Source organism: Poromitra crassiceps, assembly GCF_964638095.1.
Source record: "Poromitra crassiceps genome assembly, chromosome: 1".
Classification (NCBI taxonomy): Eukaryota; Metazoa; Chordata; class Actinopteri; order Beryciformes; family Melamphaidae; genus Poromitra; species Poromitra crassiceps.
In genome coordinates this window covers 43,032,585-43,060,464 of record NC_139623.1, presented here as the reverse complement: position 1 = coordinate 43,060,464, position 27,880 = coordinate 43,032,585, and the positions used below count along the sequence as shown (strand labels likewise).

The 27,880-nt window shown below is 43.2% G+C and overlaps 1 protein-coding gene across 1 annotated transcript; it reads left to right on the top strand.

Moving 5' to 3' along the window:
• The first annotated feature begins 1,010 nt into the window (after positions 1–1,010).
• akap10 (A kinase (PRKA) anchor protein 10) lies at positions 1,011–27,880 on the top strand. The gene is made up of 15 exons (XM_083641148.1): positions 1,011–1,173; positions 4,514–4,561; positions 5,644–5,835; positions 11,645–12,145; positions 14,253–14,351; positions 15,430–15,517; positions 15,677–15,800; positions 16,815–16,951; positions 17,172–17,316; positions 18,378–18,545; positions 19,719–19,828; positions 24,343–24,425; positions 26,010–26,062; positions 26,222–26,314; positions 26,806–27,880. Exons 1-15 carry the CDS (start codon positions 1,152–1,154, stop codon positions 26,809–26,811), a joined length of 1,869 nt encoding a protein of 622 aa, XP_083497274.1. The 5' UTR covers positions 1,011–1,151; the 3' UTR covers positions 26,812–27,880.

Sequence of the window (27,880 nt, the reverse complement as noted above, 5' to 3'; positions counted from 1 at the left end):
TCCGATCGCTCCGCATGCCCAGCAGGCTCCCTGCTGTCCATGTCGTTGTCCCGCATACCCGGTCCGTCTCCCGGGACCGCCTCGGCACCACCTCGCCACGTGGCCCGGTTCTCCACAGGTCCAACACAGTCTATTTTGTGGCTCCTCCGGCCGTTCTCCACACTGCGTTCCTTCTGTGCTCAACTTGTCCACACGCTGCCCGACTTCCCGCAGCGCCATCCACAGCTTCACTGCCCAGGCAGGAATCGCCTCTGCCAGCCATCTGACCTCTCTCAACAAACGGGATTCCATGGCCGCCAGCGCCGAGCTGATCCCCGTCGTCAGCTCCTCTTTTCTCCCGTTCACCGATGGCCATTCTTCCTCGCGCACCATCACACGTGGTCTTAGCAACTAGCAGTTAGCAGTTAGCACCCCTGGTAGCTAACTTACTAGCGCTAGGTCTTGAGCCCAAAAGCTGCACCGCACACAGTCTCTTTTGCCGTTCCTCCTCTCACCCTCTCCCTTCTCGGCCGTCGCAGAGGGTTATCGATCCCACTCCTAGACACCAATGTAACGGATCGGGTATTCGTTACAAGGAACCGGAGACTTGAAGTTGGTACAGGCTTTTATTCTTGGCTTCACAATATAGCTCCTAGCAGCTAGCTTCGCTGCTAGCTCTTCATGCAACCACTCCAACCCCCTCTCATGGTTAGACTGCCTTCCGCCCCGGCCGCTGGTCACATATATCCCCTTCCCCCTAGGAACACACCCACACATATCAGTTCCTAGCTACACACGGAAACCCCACAATACACGTCAAACCCCGAATCGCTACAGTATACATGATACATTTACAGATAGATACACAGTAGAAGAAAATGTTAAAAACAAACCCCAGTGAAGCTACGCCCTCTTCTGACTGGAACAGGTAACGCATTTCCCACAATGCTACTGCCGCATCGGTCCGGAAGTGAGACGTTTATTGACAATATGGCCGCTGAACTGCTTCTGGATTTGGGCAAAATTGTAATTTGACAGCCCGCACTCGGCTGCAAATGAACATTTTTTTTGTCTTAAAAGTGTATCTTACTGATGGTTTTGAATGAAGGGACTCGCGAATCCACGGAATGGTGTCACTGAGCTGAGGAACCATTCAGAGTGTGAAACTCGTCATGTCGTTTTTCAAGAGGAAAGGTGAGGAAGCTCCCTCGTAAGGGTGGAACTTCAACGTCAACGTTTGCTAGCACTAAAGAGAGTCAGGTCGAAAGACTATGAAAGAAAAGATTTACTTTAGTTGAGGATGCCGACACTAGCAAGTCCGCAATGCCAAGGGCGCATTAACGTTAATACAGAGCAAACGGGTTTTCCTGCTAACGTCAGTGAGGGACAGGTTAGCTTAGCGGTGGCCTCTCCATCCTCCCTGCCTTAGCTAATAACGTTAGCTATTACTAGCTACTGTACTATACGATCCACTAAAGCGAAACTCATAATATCCCCATTGACCACATTGCATTTGTGTATACCAATAATTGTGTCAAACTGCTCATTAACGCTAGCTACTGCAGTGAAGTGTTGCGCTGAATGGCAGCTAACGTTAACGTCCTTCGGTTGGTGTGTGTGTGTTTTTACACAGCCGTAATGCACATAATATACATTTAGCGGGAGTGTTTTGCATTTTCAGTTTGGTCCTCAACTGTCATAAAGGCAATGGACCTAGCGCTCACCAAGGGTTTCTATCGAAATTAATAATCACGATCATACAAGTATGAGCTAATTGACAGCTAGGTTGCTTATCAATAATAACTACAGCATAAACAACAGCCAACGGTTTGGCCTACCCCCTCAGATTTTAGGCAATTGCTACTGTTTGTGATCAAATTAGAATACATTCAAACCGTAGGTAAGGAATTTATGATGACGAAATTATTCGCCATCAAATCAAGCTCCCAGTAGGTCTGTAACAGTGTGTTCCTTTAACTGCTAAGTTCAGGGAGGGATAGCCCCATAACGTGACGCTGCTAGTGTACTCCGATATTCTTGTACAGCAGTCAGCGTCACACAGCGTTCAAATCGTCAATGGGTGGGAAACACTGTTAAAAAAGCTCTCCTACCTGTATCCGACCTCCGATTGCAGATCCGAAGATATGATAGTCCGCCTATGAAGCCAGTAATTTGACCGGCGCTGTTAAAATGACTACTGCTGCGTGAAACAACCGTTTAAAAGCAGTCTTTCCACAGCCTGTGCCGTATTGAGGACAGGAGAAGCTTCCTAGTGCCGACAGGAACCTTGGGAGTTTGAGTATTTCATGACATGTTTTGCTTCTCAGGTGCGCTGGATTTGCGTTGATCACTGACAGCCACCGTCTCCCTGTGACTGCATGTGTTGTTTGCTCGCCGCGTGCAAGCGGTGCACCATGATGGTGAGATCAAACACCCTGCTGTAAATTCAGCGCAGGCTGTGGAAAGACTGCTTCTAAACGGTTGTTTCACGCAGCAGTATCATTTTAACAATGCTGGTCAAATTACTGGCCTCACTAGGGTTACTATCATATCTTCGGATCTGCAATCGGAGGTCGGATACGTGTAGGAGAGCTTTTTTAACAGCGTTTCCCACCCATTGACGATTCGAACGCTGTGTGACACTGACTGCTGTACGAGAATATCGGAGTACACTAGCAGCGTCACATTATGGGGCTACGGGGGGATTGTGTTTCAGAATACATTATCACTAAGCAGTCTTGTCATAGATGCTGGGTTAGCTGGCTCAGCCTGGCTGGGGGCGTGGTCAGGGTGGGGGTAAATCCCCCGTTCTATCCATTCAGCAAAGTTAGAATTTAGCTGATAGCCCAGCCCAGGCAGACACGATCGGGGATTTAACCACCGCAGTAAACACACATCTGAACAGATGTCTTGTGTTCTGCTCTAGAACCCCCAAACCTGTAGTTTAGAGCCGCAGCACCGGCCTTTGGTGAGTCAGCCCATTGAGATATGGGCGGCTTTATCCCACTCGTGCGCCGGCTGTGTAACATTTTGTGGGCGTTCCCACACATGCCGACTGTCTCTATGCTAGGGTGTTCCGGTTGTTGCTCCACCCACTCTGCCGATCTGGGTAGAGTTGTAGACTAGCACATGCTTCCTCCTATACATGTGCAGTTCCCAGCCGCTTCTTTTCACCTGACAGCGACGAGTTTCACCGGCAGTACATAGTGTGTGGTCGTGGGAGGATCACACTATTCTCCCCAGTTCCCCTCCCTCTCCGAACAAGCGGCCCGACCGACCAGAGGAGGTACTAGTGCAGCGACCAAGACACATACCCTTAATCCGGCTTCCCACCCGCAGACACGGCCAATTGTGCATTTATTGATGCCCGACCAAGCCGGAGATAACACTTATGACCCTTATGTTGGTAGGCTAGGCATAGAATCTAGCACTGCACTATCCAGTGGCCCCCAAAGCTATAAGTTAGTCACTATATCTACGCCCACGTAAGGTTAGCTCACAAACTTTATTTTAGTCGGCCACACAGCTGCTTCAAGTTGATGCTGATATGTAGTTATTGTATTGACAATCTGCAAACTCTCTTTAGATTCTGAGCTGTAACCCCGTGCTCTGTGAATGGAGCTAAGTTGTCAACGAGTCACCTCGAGAACATCTCTTTAAATTCCAAGTCACAGGTCTTACCATGGACTCAAAAATGCTCTAGTCCAGTGTTGTGAAGACCCTCCCCCAGTGCTGTTTGCTATCCCAACTAGGGATGTCAATTTTCGGTTAATTTCACTTTCGATTAACCGACGCTAATAATCGATTAACCTATCGGTTAATTCATAATTTTTTAATATTAAAAAAAAAAAAAAAAAAAAAAAAAATTGTCTATTTACTCAATGAGCTCATGCCCAAACAAGGCGTGTCTATTTAGATGCTGAAATGTTAATGCTTTTTGTGTTAGAATTTCTAACACAAAAAGCATTAACAAGCATTAACAAAAAGCATCAACATTTCAACACAAATTCTTTTTGTGTTAGAATTTCTAACACAAAAAGCATTAACATTTCAGCATCTAAATAGACACGCCTTGTTTGGGCATGAGCTCATTGAGTAAATAGACCAAAAAAAAAAAAAAAAAATTTTTTTTTTTTTTTTAATATTAACTGATAGACCGACAGCAATAACCGAACAACGACGTTAGCGACGGTTAATCGATTAACGGTTAACCGTTGACATCCCTAATCCCAACACAACAAAATGATCATCTCCTCATCTGTCAGCAGCAGGGCGGAAGTAGGCCTGCGCTACGTTATTTGTTTGCATAGCGCTTTGTAGATATCCACGATCACTCGTATATTTGACTTCCTGACTATGTCCTGATGTAACTGGATATTTTTCTCCAACCTTTACAGAGACACCACATCATTCCCATGCCTCACCCCACAATGAATCCCAGGCATGATATTCTGCTCATTGGACTCCCCCCATTGTGAATCAAAATGCTCTAACATTCTCCAATTACAACATTGCTCTCCTTTCCCCCCCACAGCTAAAAGCAAAGAACCTGAGAGAACAGCAGATGCTAAAGTCAATAGAGGTGGGTACAGCATTAGCTCTGTAGGCTTATGAATGTAGTGTTGTTGAATAGAGAAAGCCTTTGTGTGAAGGTTGTTTCCACTGATTTGAAAACACCACACTGAAACAGTGTATTTAACGGTATCTGTGTGACCTCAATTTGAATTGGGTTTGCTTGAGTCAGTGATTCATAGAAACAACCCAGATTTGCTTAAGAAGACTACAGTAGACTGTTTGCTAAGTTTAAACATAGGTTAGATTGTCACGAGGAGCTAAGTTTCCAATGTGACTTGTAGCTACTAAGTGAAACACATAACAGTACACACACAAACACTGAGCAGCCTGTCTTCTCGCACCCCGAGGGCCTCTGTACACTAACTGGGAGCTCTTTCAAACGATCTCCACTTCAAGTCAAAAGACCTTTTCATACAAGTCTCACTGACGCCACACACCCAGGCTACTCAGGACTTGCTTTTAGAGGTCATTGAATCCCTCATTATTTTTCTTCTTTATGGAGTACTGGCAGGGATGATGTCTTTTTGTAGGCCGACCCAGAAGTCCCTGCAGTTCCGGTTCCCTCGTCTCAAAGTCAAATGGGATTTTTGTATGGGAATTTCGATTAATGCTTGAAATAAGGTCTGTGGTTAACATTCAAAAATGTATGAAATGGCGGACTTTGTGTTCAGCAAGATAATCCTCACAAATGAGAACCACTTTTATGACTTTTGAAGTGTAAATGTGATTTTTTTTAATTGTGAATTTCAGAAAGTGCTTCAAAAGTCAAAAGTGGTCCTCATTTGTGAATATCCCCATACACAAACCATGGGCCTTTTTCACCAGCAGCCATTTTGGTTCTAAAAGGCAGGAAGTAACACAGGTGCAAGTCTTGCTTAATGAGGGTTTCCAATCCATTTAGGTGTTCCAGTGCCGGTGCCCTCATTAATATTTTGTTTGCACCTGTGTTACTTCCTGCCTTTTAGACAGAAAATGGCTGCGGTGAAAAAGGCAGATTGACTTTTAGACGAGGGAACCGGAACATCCAGGTCTCTTCCAGACTCATTCTTGCGGTACTCTATTGCCTAATGGATGCTCTCTCTCCCGCAGCTCAAGCTCCAGTCAGCCCACACTCTCCGTCACTAGGACTGAAGAACCACCATGCCATCCAGGACGCCGCTGGGCCCAGCCATGTGGCCATCAATGCCATCTCCGCCAACATGGACTCCTTCGCCCGCGGTCGCACCGCCATCCTCAAGAAGCAGCCCAGCCACATGGAGGCTGCTCACTTTGGCGATCTCGGTACAGAGCCTGCATTCCTCTGCTACTGTATATATTGTTTTTATTGATAACAGAAACTTTAGAGTAAACGACACATTTTATTTTTGGCCTAGATTAGATGCAGCTTTAATGAAGCTTGGTTGCTGCAGCAGTAAATCAAGAAAAGAGAAAATGAGGTGGTACCAAACATAATGCAGCTGACAATGACAACACTAGAAGGTTTTAAGGCGAATTATATGAATGAAAAGTGTGAAAATATCTGAGTTACAGCTAGGGCTGCAACAACTAATCAATCAAATGCAGGCGGTGCGAAATAACCATAGCGCAGCATGGCAAAGAAAAGAAGAAAAGAGAAAATCTGAGTACAGGGTTCCCACACGTCCTGGAAAAGAGTTGACCTTTTACAGTCATGGAAAACACATGGAAAATGAGCGAAATAGTAAAAGGTCCTGGAAAATCTTGTTGTCCTGGAAAATTATTTCAACATTCTCATATTTTCCTTTAGCCGAGAATGACCTACTAGGCTGGCAGAGCTTCCCAAAACAGATAACATTGCCATCTGAAAGGGCTAAGTTATGTTCAGGATCATATTAACGTTCAAATGGTACTTTATGGACCAGAGTATTTTGAATGGGCTTATGTTGTGGCAATGCTGTGAACACACCCCACAGTCGCCGAACATGGTAGCGCGCCGCATGCAGGTTGGACCACATTACAACTCACCTGTAAGTGGCCGAAACGGACTAATGTAAGTTATTACATTATCCTTCAAATGTACATATTAGTCACTGCTGGCTGGTAACTGTGGCAGTTTTTATTATTATTTATTATCAATGTATTAAATCAGACTTCCACAGAGAAGCACATATTGTATATAGTGCCATCCCTGTTCTTAGAAGTCTCTATTCACGTGCCGTGGCCTTGCTTGAGTGTGGCAGGACCAGTGTTGTGCAAGTTACTTTCAAAATGTAATATACTACATATTACTAGTTACTTTCATTTGAAAGTAATACGTTACTTTACAATATTCCTGTCTGTGTAGAGTAACTCATTACTTATAACACTACTTTTGCATTACTTTCACCAAAATAACTGCAGTAGCAGAATGACATCACCACCCCAGAACATCCCGAAAAAATCATTTATACCATCTTCAAGTCAGTGTAAACCATCCAAAATTCTGAAATGCTATCATTTTCCTGTTATTGTCATCTATAGTGGTTATTTGCATAAAAACACAATTTGATTAGGAAATGATTGTATCTTTATGTGCATTGAAAAAAAAAAAAAAGTAACTCAATTTGTAACTTGTGTTACTTGACAGAGTAACTGGTATAATATTACTGAAATATTGTAATGAGTTATATTTTTGAGTTACTGCTAAAAGTAATATATTACATGTAATATGTTACTTTTGTAATGAGTTACCCCCAACACTGGGCAGGACTACATGTCGTGAACACGGGTTCCTCAGCAGCTGAGTTGGCTTAAACTGCCAACTGGCTTGTGCAAGCGGCAGGCACCCCTTGGCTAATCTGATTCTGTGCATTTTAGCCAGACAGATGAATTTCATGAATGGCATTCCAATGCTGTGAGGCGGAGACTGCGGAGTTGACTACTGGGTTGTTGAATGACAGCAGTGACGTGGGCGGGGCCTGTCGGAGCAGGGCTGAGTCAGACTGGGGTGGAGGAACCTGTGCTGCAGCTTTTGAGGCCGGGATGGGAATCCTTGAATGACGCGCTCCACCGCTATACAGGAAGTGGCATTTACAGCAGGGAGGGAGGAGGATGACTTAATTTCAGTATCAGCCAATAGGCAGCCAATACCAGCCATGGCAGCTTCCCCTAGAGCAGAGGTTTTCAAAGTAGGAGGCGGGGCTCCAAACAGATTCAGGGGAGGCTCAGTGAATGGAAGTGGAAAAATACTGCATAAGTTATTACATTAGTTATCAAAAGGAGCTCACATTTTATCAAAAGGAGGCTCACAATAATGCCTTCAGACAGACCTTTCTTATGTATTTGGTGTCAACTATAGTATGCCAAACAGCAATATCAGTTTGCCTCAATTGTTTGATGTCTCTGGCTTCAAATAAGATAATCATAGGCATCCAGGAATAGAGCAAAACTAAGCAACAAGTAAACTAAGGGAGGGGGGGGGGGGTCCCTAGTTTTGTCTGAAGGGAGGCCCACAGTCTCAGACTTTGAAAAACCCTGCCCTTGATACCACAGCCACACAGCACCCCTAGCTAGTACGAGTCAGCAATTCATTTTGAGAACCAAATGTCAAAGTAAACATGATCATGTGATTGACTGGGTCGCAGTCAGTGAGTAGAGCGTATAGGGTAGATGGATCACACATGGGAGAAGCATAACGATGAAGCCCTCACCCAGGCTCCAGGCTCCATGTCATGTTTTGTAGATGTTAATGAATGTGCTCTTAGATTGTTTTCTCCCCCTCTCTGTCACTCTTAAGTGCACTATACACTGCCATAAACAAGCTAAATCCCTATAGGAATACTACTGGAATATTAAGTGATTTTTTTGCCCTTTGTTTTTAGGCTGTATTTTTTTTACCTAGCTTTCTTTTCTCAGGCTTAGATTGCTCTGCAGCTTAGTTTGTCATATGTCTTGTCAGCCCCGTGCCTGAGTTAACCTCGCCTGATAGATGTGCAGGTGTGCTGTGACTCGTGACTGCCACACCTTCTCAAAGCGCCAAGCTGGACACACCTCTTATTGGACGTTGTGTGAAGTTGTACAATAGCACACGCAGCACTGCAGGAATCTGATTGCAGAACATCTCTTCAATACGCTCTGACATTGTTAGACTTCCAGTCAGGTGTGATTTGACTGTCAAAGGTTGCTACGAATTAGGGATGTTCATTTTGAAAAATTTCCATAATCGAAAATCGGGAAAATTAACGATCAATTATCGATTATCGATCATAATAGTAATATTTATTTTTTTAATTTTTAATTTTTTTAATTTTAATTTTTTTACAAAATGAATGCCTATGGCAGAAAATACAAAAGACAACGTGTTCTCCTCAATGAACTCTTTATTTCAATGTGTCTCCTCTCCAACACTCTGCTGTCCCCGGCGCATGCCGGTGTGAATTCCCCATGTTTAAAACAGTTTTGTTGGCACAAAGGCCCGTGCCAAGCCAGAAAACTAGAGACTATATGAAGCTCCACCTCACATTAGTCGGCTGTGCAATGGAGTGGGGCGAGGAGGAACGAATTCCACCCAAACCTAGTCCGCAATTTTTTTTTATTTTTTTTAAATATTTTCTTAAATAATAACAATAATCGATAAAAATTCCACATGATCGATTCAATTCCTTAACGATCAATTATCGATTTTCGATAATTGATGAACATCCCTACTACGAATGCCAGTTTCTGACCATTTCACATGATACTGTATATTATGCATGCCAAGACACACACTGTCAGATGCTGTCTAGGCATGATTCTGAAAATGTCAGTCGTTATCTGGGCCAAATCGTCTGTGAAATCGCATAGTGTAAGGCAGGAGTTCCCAAACTTTTCCGACCAAGTACCACTACGTACCAAACCAAATTTCCCAGGGACCACTTCCACTCCGTATACCCCCCCCCCCCCCCCCCCCCACCATGCAATAGCAGCAGAAAGGCTAAATAACAATATAAGGAAGGCTACTAGCTGGTTCAACATGGACACACACATGTGCATGCACGCAAACACACACACACACACACACACACACACACACACACACACCTGCCAACATTAGGCTGTGAAAAAGAGGATACCTTTGAAAATGTTTTTTTCCCTCACCAAAATGTAGCCTAACTTTGGAGTGTTATTTAACTACCTTCCTGACAAACTAGCATGACATGGTTGGTACAAATCGATTCTTAAGTCTTCTAGTTTCATATGATACCAGAAACTTCACTCTGGCTTTAACTGAGCCTGCTGCAGCCTCTGAAAGTAAATGTTCAAAATTGTGATGTTTCCCAAATATCGCGATATTTCCGAAAATCGGAATCCCAATCCGGCAACTGCTCAGGGTTAATGTGTATGTAAAAACGGTTGTCTGTAAAAAAAAAAAAAAATCTCTGCCGGACCACAGTTTGGGAACCAATGGCGTAAGGCAGAGTTTTTCAAAGTGGGAGGTGGGTCTCCCCAGGGAAGGCTCAATGAATGGAACTGAAAAAATATTACATTAGTTATTACGGTACATTAGTTATCAAAAGGAAATCTCATATAATATCCTAAATGTGTGTTATTTGGTTAAAGACATAGTTCAGAGGTACAATAGTTCTGGGGAATTTGACTGTTTTTCCCAGTTTCCCAAAGTCAGCAAGTAATACATGCCTTCAGACAGACCTTTTTTCATGTATTTGGTATAGTCTGAAGTATGTCAAACAGCAATATCATACTATCTTGGGCTTGGCTCAAATGTTGAGTACCGTAAATTTCGGACTATAAGCCGCGGCTTTTTCCCCGTTTTTTGGCCCTGCGGCTTATATAACGGTGCGGCTTATCTATGGATTTTTTCGGGGGGGGGAAAAAAAAAAAAAAAAAATCTCTCTTCTTTAGCACTCTTTCTAACTATAAATCCACTTCTGTTTTAATTTCCTCTCTTGCCCTCTTTTCACCACACCGCGGACACTGTGTGCACTGTAAAAAAAAACACAGGTGGTGTTGTGTTATGTTGTTTTGTTGAAATGTTAATAAATGGGAGCTTCCTCAAACAGCAATCTCTTTCCCGACAATCCCCTCTGTGCATGAACCCTTACATATGGTAATTAAACATTAAAACACAATTAAAAAAAAAAAAAAAAAAAAAAAACATTAAAACACCTGCGGCTTATAGTCCGGTGCGGCTTATATATGTAACAAACAGGCAATTTTGCTGCTGCGGCTTATACTCCGGTGCGGCTTATAGTGCGGAAATTACGGTATCTATGCTGGATCAAATAACATAATCATGAACCCATAGGCATCCAGAAATTGAGGGGGGGAGGGCACCTTTTTCCAAGATTTGTCTGAGGGGAGGCCCACAGTCTCAGACTTTGAAAACTCCTGGTGTAAGGACACCTTTCGACAAATTAAATTCCAAAAACAGACTTTAAAACAAACATAGAGCACAAATTAAAAAAATAAGAAAACACATTTTCTGTCCTAAGGGGACAGGGAAATGGAACACAGAACATTTCATGTAATGTCCCTGCTCCCATTTAGACATTTTACATTCCTCCTAGTCAGCATCTGGTCTCATTCAGTGGAGATGAAAGATGGCGTGAGTGCATTCTGCTAATTTAAATTCACAAAATTGAGACGAGAGTAATCTCAGACTTGTAGCAGCATGAAAACCATTGTCATCTAAACGCAATTTCTGCTAAACCATATCCATGTACCCATGAAAAGTCTGAAAGGATATTGAATTATTTCAATTTTACGTCTTAAAAAGTATTAAAAATACAGATATTAAAGGTTATTTTCCCCACTGTGTAATGACAGGCGTAATGTTTCATTGAGTGTTACAGTATTCAAAACATAGCTTGTTTTCATTTCATCAGCTTCAACATATAGAATTGGACATCATGTCTGTTAACAAGTTATTTCCTTCTGTCCATCATTTTAAGGTTCACAACCTCTGTTCAACTCTGTTGGCAGCTTTATGTGTCATTATTCTGGCTGTGAAGTTCTTCTTAAATGCAATTCCAGGCAGCAATAAAATGGTCTTAAAATGTCTTAAATTTCGCTTTCTGAAACATGTAGATTCTCTGCTAAGTTGACCTCTACTTAATTTTTTTTTAAATAATTGTGTGGGTTTGTGTCTCAGGGCGGTCCAGTGTGAACTACATGTCCCAAGATACCCGTTCTCGGCTGTCCAAGACGGTTGACCAGATCCTTCGGGACAACGTGGCTACACCCTACTACATCCAGTTCACGGAGCTGCAGGGCTGCGACCACCTGGTTCGCTTCTGGCTGGAGGCTGAGAGCTTTCGCTCCAGCAGCTGGTCACGGGTGCGAGCGCACAGCCTCAACTCGGTCAAACACAGTTCCCTGGCCGAGCCTGTCCCCATCTTCCCCGATGGCACCGAGCCCCCGGAGGTCCTCCACCACACCTCCGGGGCCCTCACCGTGACCCCCCAGGACGGCAGCACTGAGGGCCCCACTGCGCAGCTGCAGCACAGGGACTCCTTCAGCACGGAGGCTGGCCAGAGGCCCGGCACGCCCCGAGCAGAAACCCCCAGCAGGCAGCCGCACTCCAGGACAGGGACGCCCTTCAAGCTGCAGTCGAACAACGCCCTGAAAGACCTCTCTGACAAACTCATGAAGAGTGAGTCGACTGGACAGGGCCAGTTTTTTTTTTTATTATTATTATTATTATAATTATATATATATATATATATATATATATATATATATATATATATATATATATATATAGTGGGTTCGGAAAGTATTCAGGCCCCCTTAAATTTTTCACTCTTTGTCATATTGCAGCCATTTGATAAAAGCAATTAATTTCATTTTTTTCCTCGTTCATGCACACACAGCACCCAATATTGTCAGAAAAACACAGACTTGTAGACATTTTTGCAGATTTATTACAAAAAAACACTGAAATATCACATGGGCATAAGTATTCAGGCCCTTTGCTCAGTATTGAGTAGAAGCACCTTTTTGAGCCAATACAGACATGAGTCTTCTTGGGAATGATCCAACAAGTCTTTCACACCTGGATTTGGGGATCTTTTGCCAATCCTCCTTGCAGATCCTCTCCAGTTCTGTCAGGTTGGATGGTGAACGTTGGTGGACAGCCATCTTCAGGTCTCTCCAGAGATGCTCAATTGGATTTAAGTCAGGACTCTGGCTCGGCCATTCAAGAACATTCACAGAGTTGTTCTGAAACCACTCCTTCGTTATTTTAGCTGTGTGCTTGGGATCATTGTCTTGTTGGAAGGTGAACCTTCGGCCCATTCTGAGGTCGTGAACACTCTGGAAAAGGTTTTTGTCCAGGATATCAATGTACTTGGCTGCATTCATCTTTCCTTCAATTGCAACCAGTCGTCCTGTCCCTGCAGCTGAAAAACACCCCCACAGCATGATGCTGCCACCACCATGCTTCACTGTAGGGATGGTATTGGGCAGGTGATGAGCAGTGCCAGGTGTTCTCCACACATACCGCTTAGAATTAAGACCAAAAAGTTCGATTTTGGTCTCATCAGACCAGAGAATTTTATTTCTCAGAGTCTGGGAGTCCTTCAGGTGTTTTTTGGCAAACCCGATGCGGGCTTTCATGTGTTTTGCACTGAGGAGAGGCTTCCGTCGGGCCACTCTGCCATAAAGCCCCGACTGGTGGAGGGCTGCAGTGATGGTTGTCTTTCTAGAACTTTGTCCCATCTCCCCGCTGCATCTCTGGAGCTCAGCCAGAGTGATCTTTGGGTTCTTCTTTACCTCTCTCACCAAGGCTCTTCTCCCCCGGATGCTCAGTTTGGCCGGACGGCCAGTTCGAGGAAGAGTCCTGGTCGTCCCAAACTTCCATTTAAGGATTATGGAGGCCACTGTGCTCTTAGGAACCTTAAGTGCAACAGAATTTTTTTTGTAGCCTTGGCCAGATCTGTGCCTTGCCACAATTCTGTCTCTCAGCTCTTCAGTCAGTTCCTTCGACCTCATGATTCTCATTTGCTCAGACTTTACACTGTGAGCTGTAAGGTCTTATATTGACAGGTGTGTGCTTTTCCCAATCAAGTCCAATCTATATAATTAAGCACAATGAAGGTGTAGGCCCATCTCAAGGATGATCAGAAGAATTGGACAGCACCTGAGTTAAATATACAAGTGTCACAGCAAAGGGTCTGAATACTTATGGCCATGTGATATTTCAGTGTTTTTTTGTAATAAATCTGCAAAAATGTCTACAAGTCTGTGTTTTTCTGACAATATTGGGTGCTGTGTGTGCATGAACGAGGAAAAAAATGAAATTAATTGCTTTTATCAAATGGCTGCAATATGACAAAGAGTGAAAAATTTAAGGGGGTCTGAATACTTTCCGAACCCACTATATATATATATATATATATATATATATATATATATATATATATATATATATATATATATATATATATATATATATGTATATATATTCCCCAGTGTTGAATTCAGGAGGTGGTTTTCATTACACTGAAAAAGTTGGGAATGCTCTTTACACCTGGCATTAGCACGTGTCTTTGATCTGAATTTGGGTGATCAGATTACAATCCATTTGTATGTGGTGTGGATTACATTCCAGTCACCCAGTCGCATGTTAATGCCAGCGGTAAGAGCGGTCTTTGAATTGACAGTTAAAGCTGCTCTAAGGGTCACTTGTCACTGTGGCAGACTGTATGAATGACAGCATGTCTGGATCATCACGTTGTCTCTGTCACTGTGTGCTTCAGGTATAGAGAGAGATGCAGTGAACATCTTCACCAAGTACATCTCCCCAGATGCTGCCAGGCCCATCCCCATCACCGAACAGATCAGAAACGACATCGTTGGTAAAATATGGATCTCCCATTAGCATTCCAATAATTCATTTAGTGGACTCTCTGTTGTAAGAAACAAAAGACATATTGCTGCATGTTCACCCAAAAGCCCAACTGGCTCAAGCTTTTTCTTGGGGCTTACTACACCCCACCGAAAATTCGCCTTGTGATTCAGACCGTGCGTCTGGAAGCTTGCCGACGTAAGACGTTGGGTCTGATCACGTGAGACTACATGTATGTAACTAACTTTGCAGTCTGAGCCATCTTACTTCATTTCTCTATACGAGGAATCAGACAACAATCACAACAACAAATCACCGCAAACCCCCGGAAGCGCAGCAGTTACCTAGTATGAGTTGTGCCAAGCAAACGTTAATATCTCAAAAACTATACATGACATCGTCTATATTTTTTACATTTTGAGGGAGAGCAGAAGTAGCTCAAGAGTTTGATGTTTTATATATGCATGTCATGTTAAAGTTGTGTGAACTGTCAGTTTTTAAACTGTACACCGCACAGCCGGGGCTAGAGTGAGCACTCAAGGCTGGCCCCATAGGGAACGCGGTATGTTTATCAAAATGCTGCTCGGGGGATCCCTCATCACAGTGGTTCCCAAACTGGTATGCGTACCCCTAGGGGTACGTGGCAGCACTACAGGGGGTACTTGAGAGAAAGGGGATAAATCATGAAAATAAATGAAACTTTCACTCCCATTTCTTATTTTAGAAAGTTATATTCCTCAAAAGATGGGTTATCATTCATTCATTGCATCATATGCTATAGTTTTCTCTTGCCATTTTCTAAGAAACATGTTGGAGTCAGGTAAATGGGGTACTGTGCTTGGATTGAGAAATCAGGGAAAGGGGGTACTGAAGCCAAACAAGTTTGAAAACCACTGCTCTATTAGGATATTTATTTTGTTGAGGAAAAATGAGTGACAAAAGGATTTTAATAAGCATTGGTTTTGGCCTTGGTGTCCTACATTTTAGCTGTGCTGCACCAATACATTTCTATCAAAGACCAATGGCCCTGCTCTCAAAATGACTTAATTCCAGCCCTGTGTGAATCTTTCTGTCTCTCCACTGTGCAGCTAAGATCTGTGGAGAGGATGGACTGGTGGACCCAAACTGCTTTGTCATTGCACAGTCCGTAGTCTTCAGCATCTTGGAGCAGCAACAGTGAGTTTCTATCTCTTTCTTTTCTCCAGGAGTTGATGCTCCAACAGCGAGCTTCCCCCATCCCCATGTTTTCCATACCGAGATTAAAGTGCAACTGCTGTCCTTTGTCATCTTGCCACCTTGACGTCTACAGGAGCTGTGTTTTCTCTTCATTCCCAGGCACTTTAGTGAATTCCTGCGGAGCCATCATTTCTGTAAATACCAGATTGAAGTGTTGACCAGCGGCTCTGTGTTCCTGGCGGACATCTTGTTCTGCGAGTCGGCTCTTTTCTACTTCTCTGAGGTCAGTGGGTCCAGCAGCTTGCAGAACATACATTTATTCATGGCAGCCCATCATGAACACCTTTCCCAAACTGATGGTGATAGGAGTTAGTTAGTTAGTTATTTATTTTTCAAAGTGTCATACACCTTAAGGTGCCCAGCCCACATGGGCTTACAAGACACTAGTTTCAAAGCATACAGGAGCAAGAAAAAGAAAATGAAAGAACAGAATATGATACATCTCCAAACATGTCAGACAATGAAAGAAAAGATTATATCTCAAACATAAAGTACCATCCTACGCTGTTGGTAGGCATTTAACACAAACTGAGCAACCTGGAACACTTTTTCAGTAAACAAGTACTGAAGTCTACAATCATCAGACATAGAAAACAGATCAGGACCTTCATCAAAATAAATTTTACAGAAAAGCCTATGTCTAAGATTGTGATATAACGGACAGTAGAACAGAAAGTGCATTTCATTTTCAACCTCTCCCAGATAGGATAACACACTGAAATCTCTTCTTCCACTGTTTGACTTGAACCCGTGTCTCGCCCCACACACACGCACACGCACACGCACACGCACACGCACACGCACACGCACACGCACACACACACACACACACACACACACACACACACACACACACACACACACACACACACACACACACACACAAGTGGGAAATGCTGACTGTAAGTTGATTTATTTATCACAGAGGAAAATGTAATTGTCAAAGCAGCAACAAATTGGGGACACAATAAAACAACAGCACAACAAAACTTTATAATAAACTATAATAAGAAATACATCTGATTACCTTCCAGCAAATCACCCAAACTATTGATATATCGACATACATATGACACAGAAGTCATAATTAACGCTGTGTCCATCTCCCCGTGTAAGTCAACATTTGGTACAGTAAACGATGTAATCAAGATGATTACTGTTTGAGGAGCTGGTGAATAATGTACAGTGGATCTCATTTTAAATGTCCTCTGTGGGATCTATATCTGCTTTGGTCCAGTACATGGAGAAGGAGGAGGCGGTGAACGTGCTCCAGTTCTGGCTGGCAGCAGACAACTTCCAGGACCAACTAGCAGCTAAGAAGGGCCAGTATGACGGCCAGGAGGCCCAGAATGATGCCATGATCCTCTACGACAAGTAGGACATGTTTCTGTCCTCCACTACACTCAGTGGGTTTTGTTCACTGAGATTCACTGCGATAAAAATAAATAAATCTAAAAGTCATAGTCTAGTATTGAGTCTTAAAATATTGCTGTAGTTTTCTTAAAGCAAGTGACAAAATCTAAATAGCAGTATAGCCATCCGAACCCCACTTGTGTGGACACACTGCATGTTCATTGCTCTGTGTCTTGTCCAGGTATTTCTCACTCCAGGCCACCAACCCTCTGGGCTTTGGCGACTCTGTGAGAATGGAGATAGAGTCAAACATCTGCCGAGAGGGAGGGCCGCTCCCCGACTGTTTCACCACTCCCCTCAGACAGGCCTGGACAACCATGGAGAAGGTCAGATACACTGATAGCTAGCTACACACCATCCACTCCACTTCACGTTATTAACCTTCATTCATCGCAAAAGACAAAATACTAGCATGGAAATTGGACATAAAGGGCAGACCCACTCAAAACAATATTTGTGAACATGAAATTCTCTCGTAGAGCTAAAGAGAAGAGCAACAAGAATATTTTCTCCATGTAAACAAGATATTGGCGCTGGAATGCCTCTTTTCTTAATTGGAGACTGAATTTGTGGCCCCATAGTGTTTGTTGGAGGTTTTAATATGTTTCTGCTATCACAGTGCCATTGATTTAGAGTCATAAATAATATGTAATATAATATAATATGTTTTAATATGTTTCTGCTATCACAGTGCCATTGATTTAGAGTCATAAATCTGGCCCTGATCCCCAGAAAATCCCTCTGGTTTCTGCTTTTCTTTTCTGTCACTTCTGTTTGATACTCTGTGGAAATCTATGGAGCAGCCGTGTCTTATTACTGATGATGGGAAACATTGGGATAGGGATAGGGGATGTTCAGCTTTACAGTGCCTGCATAGCAATATGAATCCAGTTGTTTTCCCCTTTAAACATTGTTTATGGAAAAGCGGTTGATATTTTAGGTTGATGGTTCAATGGTATTTAAGGTACATACAGTTGTCTGTTCATTGGTATTTTCTGCTTGAACTGTTCCTTTGAACTTGATATGATCCTGTTGAGGCTTTTGTATTGTAAATCACTAGCAAGCTGTCATTACACTGCTGATAAAATGCTCCTGCTCAAAGTAAAGAACGATGGTGAACAATAATGTCAGCACACAAAGCGCAATAACAGACCTTTGTAACTTCGGTTCAGATCAGACGCATATGTGGGGTCTTGTTATTCTGCTGTGGTGTCCCTCCACTGACTTTTTAAAATGCTCTCTGCCTTTGATGCATTTGATATGATTCTGTTTTTTGTTTTTTTACTCTGTAGCACATTGAGATTGATCTTAAATGAAAAGTCCATGACAAATAAAATTTATTATTCTGTATTGTTATTATTCATTCACCCATTTTGTGTTTGTCCAGGTCTACATGCCCGGCTTCCTGTCCAGTAACCTTTATTACAAATACCTGAGTGACCTCATCAACTCGGTGCGGGCGGACGAGTTTGTGAACGCCAGCGCTCCGGGTCAGGGCGGGCCGGCCGACAACGAGCATTCAAGTTCAAATCCCAGCGAGGGCTCGCAAACTCAGGTGACCCTGCCCTCCACCCACGCCTAGAGCCCCTCCAGCAATACACCTCTGTCTGCTGACTGTCTGATTTTGGTGGTCAAAGGCCAAGGTCACTGTGACCTCTCGAACGCCATTTTCAAGCTTTAACGCAATATCTCAGGAATGCCTTGACGGAATTTTATCAAATTTGCCTCAAACATCGACTTGGACTCAAGGATGAACTGATTAGATTTTCGTGGTCAAAGGTCAAGGTCACTGTGACCTCACGAATGCCATTCCCAAGTTCGTTAAAGCGATATCTCAAGAACGGCTTGATGGAATTTCTGTTAATTTGGCTCAAATGTCGACTTGGGCGCAAGGATGAACGGATGACATTTTGGAGGTCAAAGGTCAAGGTCACTGTGACCTCGCCATTTTCAAGCTTGTTTTGATAATCGATCAAAATCTCAGTAATGCCTTGATGGAATTTCTTCACATTTGCCTCAAACGTCAATGTCTGGACAGACATGGATGTCGACTTCTCACTTGTTGGCAGAGGAATATATCCGTGGTGCGGTCGTTCTAGTTGAAAATAGTCTGAGACATTATTATACAAGTTAGACCACGGACCCCATTTGATAAGATTTTGTCCCATGGTCCCCCATCTGATAAGATTTTAGCTTTGGTGACGACCCTCCCAGTCTCCCGGTCCTGTCTTGCAGGAGCCTGGTGTTGGGGTCGTTAGGTTGATTGGGTGCACTTGGGCTTAAGAAGACCTTCAGAGCATTCAGTCTCTCTTCCTCCTCTCACCGATGCACCTTTTGTTCTGTTCGTTTGTTTAATGTAGTTTGTGTTGTCTAGTTATTTTCCCTTAGTTTTAGTTAATCAATTGTTTTAACTTTTACTCTTGGCATATGACTCCCCTGATTTGTTACTTCCTTGAGCTGGCTTGTAACATATGGGGGGGTGTTATACATCAAAAGTAAAAGTTTAAACAATTTATTAACTAAAACTAAAGGAAAATACGGTAACTAGACAACACAAACTACATTAAACAAACGAACAGAACAAAAGGTGCATCACTAGCTGCGTTTATATGCACAATTTTCTCGATCGCTTTGAGATTTTGGGTCAACTGTTTACATGGGATGTGATTTAATACGATCTGGTGTATTATATGACCTCTAATGCTACTAAGCCTTATCTTCACTACAGCAAGGTACCAAAAAGGCAGTGGTGAAGATCCTGAAGAACTTTGATGAGGCGATAACGGTAGATGTTGCCAGCCTGGACCCAGAGTCTTTGTACCAGCGGCCATATGCTGGGTGAGTCTCACCTCTGTAAAATGGGTAAAACAGACTGAGTGCGTTTACATGCACACTAATAAACTGTTTATTAGCGGATCTGTAGAGTTACCTGATTATTCTCAGTTATCCGTTTATTGTTTGCATGTAAACGCACTCACTGAAAATCAGCATTTGCCTTCAGCTCCTGCACTTTGGAACAATCTTCAGGAAGAGCATAGGCTGGCTGACCAAAAAGACACTTTCAGACATGAACTCTGCGCTATGTCCGTTGAATCAGGTCCGGACATTCCCCGGAGTGACCCTTTCAGACAAGAGGCATTGCTTTCTGCAACCTGTTTTCACGTATGGGGGAAATCCTCTGAGATGTTGGGTGGGGGTGTTAGTCCATGGGCCAGACCAGATATCGGTACCATATGGGTGGGCAAAACTTTACCTATACTAAATTGTTTATAGGGTCAATATAAGTAAATTAATATATGATAGCCTTTCCACAGGAGTAGCTTTTCATATTTATTGGACATTTTCTTATTTTCCCCTATTTAGTCCATGGGCCAAACACAAAAATTGCACATATCGGTACCACTCAAGTGGACAAATTCTAATCATGATTTTTGAACAGGTATATATCCATAGATGATATTTTAGTATGATAGCCTTTGCAGAATGGCAGCTTTGTCACAGTTATCGGCTCATGAAGTTAGCAAACCCCTACAATAAATTTGATTCTAGGTGCTGATCCATAACCTATTTTAGGCTCAGGACCTTTAACCATGTTCTATGAGAACATGTTTGACAACATTTGAAAGGGTAGCTTCTTAGCTTTCATTTGAGCTCAGTTGTGAGTCTGTCTGACAAATAAAGAGCTCACATGGGCTCTTCAAAGTGTCAGTGACATTCATTTTTCCACAGTTTTCACCTAAATTATAGTCTTTATTTCAGCACTGTGGCATCTAGGAACATCAGAGACACAAACAACAAACACTGGAATACTCATATAGGACTATAAGGATTCAGAAAAGGTATAATGAACCCATACTATCCCATCGTGAGGGGTGAATTTTGCCCTTTGAATTTGGTAGAAGAATGCCTTCTCGAGGGAAATGGGCCAGAACCCAAAATGTAAGATATCGGTACCATCCGGGTGGAGAAATTCTACTTGTGATTTTTTTTAATTCCTATGACCATGGTAGCTTATTAGTGCTTAACCACACCTCTTAAATTATGGACTTATGGGAATTAAGGGAAATCATCTTTCTTTCATTATATCCTCTCCCTGGGGTGTCTGGACTACTAACTGTTAATATTACATGTCTAGATATAGGCATGCTATCCTATGATACTATACATACCATACCATACTATACTATACTAAAACTAAATTGGCACATTTCCCAGTCAAAAAGAGGGTAAATTGGCACGGTTTTCAGTCAGAAATTGCTTTATTTGTGTTACGGTATATGTACAGCTACATTCAAAATGTTTCCAGTCTTTCAACACAATATTAGGACAATCTACCCTTCCTGAGACCATGTCATCCACGAGGGCAACACCATCATCGTCATTCACATCTGAGTCTGTCAGCTGTGCAGCAAGCTCTTCTTCACTGTGTTGGTTGCCACATGTTTGTAGTTTGCACAGGTTTGTGCATTTCAGACCGTTATTGAGACATGTGCACGACATGTGCACGACCTCACACACTTGCAGGAGAGCAACTGCAAGACGGCACCTGGTGCTGGGGAACCGTGCATCCACTGGATTTCAAGCTGCCCGTCATCATCTGTGGTCCACCTATGGTCCTTAAAGTACAGTCCATTGTTGATATCATGGGAAACTCCTTTGTGAATCCACTCAGTCCAGATCAATATGAGTTTGTCAGCTTGTCAACTGCAACTGTTGCCCCGCCAGATGTAGCCAACCTGCATGATTCCAGCCACAACATCCAGCAGTGGAGGAAACTGCTCTACAGCGCTGCCAGCAAAGTCAGTCTGATCAAATTCTTGTTTGAGGAATGGAAAGGACCCAAACACAGATAGAAACTACAAGACAAGGCCTTATATGTTACCTGTGAAGTAGTCTGCTTCAAAATCAACAAGAACCAATGGGAGGAGGTAACACAGCTCAAATCCTCTCAGGAAGAAGCTGACACCTGCATGCTAATGCATGCTCTCCATGTAGCAGAGTCTGGCTTCAAGGCAATGATCATCATGGCATACACAGATGTCCTGCTACTGACTCTGGGTTGGAGCAAGGACATCCCATGTCCAATGTACCAAAAATGTGGAACACTGACAGAACAAGACAATGTTCCAGGACATCACCAAACTATGCAAATCACGCGGCGATAGTATTGCTGGCGCCTTGATTGGCATGCACACGTTCACTGGCTGCAACACTGTCGGCGTATTTGCAGGACACAGAAAAGTGGGCACCCTGAACAGACAGGACATATCAAGAAGCCTTCCTTGAGCTCGGCCGTGCTTGGGATGTCTCTAATGAGCTCTTCAAGAAGCTGCTGGAAATCATGTGCCACATGTATTATGTAGGCTATATGTACCCTCTACACACATTACAGATGTCAACCTCCTCCGATACCAACTTTTCTGCACCAGACGTGGGGAGGTCGAGTCCAGCCAGCTTCCACCATTTGAGGATTGGCTATTAATGCATTCCATTCATGCAAAAGATCAGACTGCAATCTCTAGACGGTCTCTTCAAACCCAGCCATCTGTACCAAGCCCCAAGGACCATGGGTGGACCACAGACGATGAGGGGCAGCTTGAAATCCAGTGGATGTGCGGTTCCCCAGCACCAGACCGTTTTGCAGTTGCTCTCCTGCAAGTGTGTGAGGTCGTGCAAACCACCAGAGTGCACAGGTCTCAATAATGGTCTGAAGTGCACAAACCTGTGCAAACTACAAAAATGTGCCAACCAGCACACTCAGATGTGAATGACGATGATTGTGTTGCCCTCGTGGGTGGCATGGTGTCTCAGGAAGGGTAGATTGTCCTAATATTGTCCTGAAAGACTGGAAACATTTTGAATGTGGCTGTTCATATAATGTAACACAAATAAAACTATTTTTGACTGAGAAACGTGTCAATTTACTCTGTTTTTGACTGAGAAATGTGCCACTTTAGTAGACAAGCATAGTATATCTAGTATAGTATAGTATAGTATGTACAATATCATAGGATAGTTTGCCTATATCTATGTAATATTAACAGTAGTCCAGACACACCCTAGGCAACGGATAATGAAAGAAAGATGATTTCCAGGGAGGGCACTTTCCTAGTTTTGAACGACAGCAGTCCATAATTTAAGAGGGGATAAGCACTAATAAGCTACCAGTCATCAAGGTCTATCATATAAAAACATAATCTAGGGATGTACGGTATATGAATTTAAAAAAATCACAAGTAAAATTTGCCCACCTGGCTGGTACCGATTTGTTAAATTTAGGGCTCTGGCTCATTTCCCTTGAGAAGTCATCTACTACCTTAAGGGCCATATTCACCCCTCACGATGGGATAGTATGGGCACATGATACCTTTTCTGAATCCTTATAGTCCTGTGAGTATTCTAGTGTTTGTTGTTTGTATCTCTGATGTTCCTAGATGCCACAGTGCTGAAATAAACTATAGTTTAGACGAAAATTGTGGAAAAACGAATGTCACTGACAGTTTGAGGAGCTCCTGTGACCTCTGTCTTTGTCAGAGAGACACACAACTGAGCTTAAATGAAAGCTAGGAAGCTACCCTTTAAAATTCTATCAAATATATTCTCATCAAACATGAGTAAAGGTCCTAAAAAGAGCCTAGAATCCAAATTATTGTAGGGGCTGGCTAACTTCATGAGCTGATAACCGTGAGAAAGCTACCATTCTGGAAAGGCTATCATACTAAAATATCATCTATGGATATATACATATTCAAAAATCATGATTAGAATTTGCCCACTTGAGTGGTACCGATATGTGAAATTTTGGTGTTTGGCCCATGGACTATGTAGGATGTAGTAGAAATTCTCTTGCGGGAATCGCAGAATCGCAGGGTTTATGCGAGACAGACTTTTAATTACGTTTTTCAATGTAGGCTACATCAGATATTTCTCAGAAAGCAATTAGAAAACGTGGAGTGGCGATGTACCATAAAGTTGTCTGCCAAATAGTGGTTGTGCTAACGTTGAATGCTGGAAATGGCAATTTTACAGCCAGGACAGGTGGCATTCAAGACATATCTGACCCGTTTTGAATGTATTTCTCCCCACAAAAGTTCTCTCTCGAATATATAATGCACCGACACGGACATTGTACTCGGGGCTTGGCTGGTTAAGATCCTTCTGCGCAGCCGCACGCTCACAACGGACAATTGTGTTCATACATAAACCCCATCCGGGTAACGTCTGGATATCTTCAGGAGTTCACTGCATGTCTGAAAAGGGCTTACAAGTGTATCATCATTTAAATTGCTTCTTAAAAGTCACTTTGATACACAGACATAGTGTCATTACTGACTCTCCTCTCCTCTGCTCAGAAGGATGACGTTTGGGAAGGTCAATGAGCTGGGTCAGTTTATCAGGGAGGCCGAGCCAGAGCCGGATGTGAAGAAATCCAAAGGTACGATGCACACACCTGTCTCTCCCTATTTCTGCCTGTAGGTCTCACTAGTCTCCCTTAGGGGGTGCTCACACCAAGAAGCGTCGTAAGAATTGCGTCACCACGAAAACCATTGTTTTCCTATGGTGCCTGGCATGTGCTTCTGTCTTGCGACGCGGTGTCACACTGCTCATCACTGTCACACTTGGGCTAGGCAGCCAATCAAATCAAGCAGAAGGTGGGCTTTCCTTCCTGTTTTGATGCTGCTTGATGTGGTAGGAACGGTGGGACAGAGGAAAACACAGATGAAAAGCTGATATTACTGGTCTTTAACCCGGTCGCACACGCAGCCCTGCTCCACAGGCACTACTGATGCGCGGGTCACCCAGAACCTGCTGGGTCCCGCGGGCTGGCCCGCCCCGCAGGTGGTCTGGGTTGGCAAATTATGAAAATGTCGTGGGCGTGGGCGGGGCAGGCTCAGAACGTGACAAAGCAACATTATTAAATAATTTAGAGCAGTGAAACACGCAGAGTAACCCTTTATTAAAACGTGAACTCTCTCTCACACACGTAGGCCTACACACAATCAGACAGACAAGGCGACTCTGAAGTCATCTGCACCTGCTGCACTTTATAGCCTACAGTACATGGAGTAAAGAAACGCTTCAATGAGGTAGCCGTGCTCTCAAAACAAACATTTTGGAAGGATTATTTGTTGTAATTATTATTTGAAGTGTCCATAAAACTAATGCCACCGCAGATTTTCTGTTGTGGACTCGACTGTGATCTATTTGTCAACTTTACTGCAACGTGAGTAGGCTACGTGACCAATTGAGAGCGCATGAGGTAATTAAAAGAAATCAGACAGCGAGTCTGAAGCCGTATCTGCAAGCCGTCTGCACCTGCCGATCTCTACTACTACTACTACTACTGTAATGTGACCAATTGAGAGTGCATGAGGTAATTAGGTAATTAAAAGAAATGGGGAAGAATAAGAACTGTTTCTGTAGCCTCCCTCTACCTGCTACCTCCATTTGAAGACCTTGGATTAATTGAAGAAAGATCGATAATAGCTTAGTTTGTAGCCGTGCAACGCATCCAGAGCAGTACAACCAGCGAGGGCCCCCGCCGTTGCGGTCGGGGTACATTTCAAAATCCCTCCAGGCCTGAAAATGTTTCTAGGGGAAACACTGTATTATATAATACATTATTTATTATGTCCTAGAGCGCTTTCTCTAGGACTAGAATAGAATACCTGGAATATCAGAGATATTTCCAACTAATATTAGACTCCACAGCCCAAATAGCTAGTGAGACTATTGTCTCTAATATCTAATTCTAATTTATATTGCATGCCAACAGAAGAAATATTACGCATATCTCACCGGAGAGTCTAAAAAAGCAGTGAGTACTTAAATACGTGACGATTAAGTTGACTTGACTCCATCTCGAGAGGGCTTTTATAGAGCGAGTGGGATTAGCCTGTAGTTGGAGCAATGCATACATCGTCGTTGCAGGTACCATCTATAGAATGCACTTTATGAGTTGTGCTTACTAATGTAGTTCCTTCTGCTCACTCAGCCGTCTCTCTCTGCTCTCCCTCAGGTTCCATGTTCTCTCTAGCCATGAAGAAATGGGTTCAAGGCAACTCAGATGAGGTGAGAGACAAGATGATCAAATGCTCATAAATGCTCATTCAAATTCAACTCTCTCTCTCCCTCCTAGGATTTAATAAAGCAGAAAGGCCTCAAAAATGTTCTTTTAAACAATATGATGATTGGAGTGAATTAAGGTTATCGCTCCTTGTTGCTTTTAAGGCCCAGGAGGAGATGGCGTGGAAAATTGCCAAGATGATCGTCAACGATGTCGTCCACCAGTCAAACCACGACAGCCCCAGCAAGGCCACCAAGGTAGAGACAAACGTCCTGAACCCACAGTAGTAGTCTGTTCCCTGAGCAGTGACAGGCAGTGACGGAACTATAACCGATATTAGTATTATATATCGCTGTAAAAAAACAACCGTTATTAACACCACCCCTCCTTTTTTACCGTGACCACCTTGATAAACCGCACCTTGTTGGGCAGCTGAATAGCAAACACAACGCAACAAGTCACTATTTTTCATAAATATTTTACATTATGTTCTCTACAGTCTTACATTAAAACGTGTTCGAAAAAAGAGAAATGTCCTGCTGTTGAGATGGTAAACTAGTTTTTAGCAATCGAAGCATATTACAGGACTGATTTCAAGGTTTTCATCGTATTCATAATTATCGGGATAATATCGTATAGAGATGCTTTTGGCCAAGATACTCCTATACTATGAAATGTTCATATATGCGGCGGCGCAGGCCTGGTGGTGACGTATCTTAATGGCTGAGTTGGCTCTGTCTGCTTGCAGTTATGACCCTGCTGAGGAGCCAAAGCACCGGCACTCCCTCCAGACGCTGGCCACGCCGCTGATGGACTGTACTGTAGAGGAAAGAACAAGGCTTTTTATCACCTCCCTCATCTGTGTGTGTGTGTGTGTGTGTGTGTGTGTGTGTGTGTGTGTGTGTGTGTGGGGTGCATGGGCGAGCGATCGCGCACGCGTGGACTAAGGGAAGACTTGAAGTACATCATGGCTCCAATCTCCCAGCTCCATAACACTATGAAGGTACATGTGTGAACGCACAGGAGCAAAGCCGAGCATTTTTGTTAGTGGCGGCAGACCTCCACCACTCACTCCTCCGGAAGAAAAGACTCAGAGAGCGACAGGAGGCTCCCCAAAGACCTGAGTTATCCCCGCCCCCTCATCGCACATCCTCTCCTTCACTCCTCATCCTCTCCTTTTATAGCCATTCCTTGTTTTTAGATGAGATTCTCCTCCAAAGGGCCAGCCGAGTTGGGTTTAAGCGGAAGAGAATCACCAGTTTGGGGCGTTTGTACAGTTTTGATGCATATGCACCTGCTTTCCTCAGCCTCCCTGGAGTATTTTTATTTTGTTTTTGTCAGCTGGTCTTACCTTGGCCAATGATGTACTGTAGAACGTCTGGAATTGTGAAACTGGAAAGGACCTGATTTACTTCCTGGTCTGGCCAGCCGCCTGTAGCAATTTCCTGGCACCTTGTCTAGACTGTACAGAGCGTAGAAGAAATACTCCCTAATGAATTGAAGTGCTACAGCTGTAATGGAATCTCCAGACTCCATGTCCTAAATGTTCTGTATATATATACACTGTATATATATATATATATAAATATATATGTAGATTACCTGTTGACCCCATATATTAACGTTAGTCATTTTTTATGGTGATCGTTGTCTTTTTTTGTATGCATCATTGAAGACTATTTCAGTGACGACTGTTCAACTGGAAAGTGTAATGTTACTCGGTGAATATCACAGTTTTATTTCATTTGAGCCTTACTGAGATGTGGAAAAGAAACAGAAAGACTTTGGTACTATGTACCACTAATGTTTTCTGACATGTATGT

What these genes read in the sequence shown, in the direction of transcription:
- akap10 (XM_083641148.1), top strand. Translation starts at nt 1,152, where the DNA reads ATGTCGTTTTTCAAGAGGAAAG. An exon ending in CTCTTTTCTACTTCTCTGAG is followed by an intron (nt 15,801 to 16,814) that starts GTCAGTGGGTCC and finishes GCTTTGGTCCAG; the next exon opens with TACATGGAGAAGGAGGAGGC. An exon ending in GCGAGGGCTCGCAAACTCAG is followed by an intron (nt 18,546 to 19,718) that starts GTGACCCTGCCC and finishes TCTTCACTACAG; the next exon opens with CAAGGTACCAAAAAGGCAGT.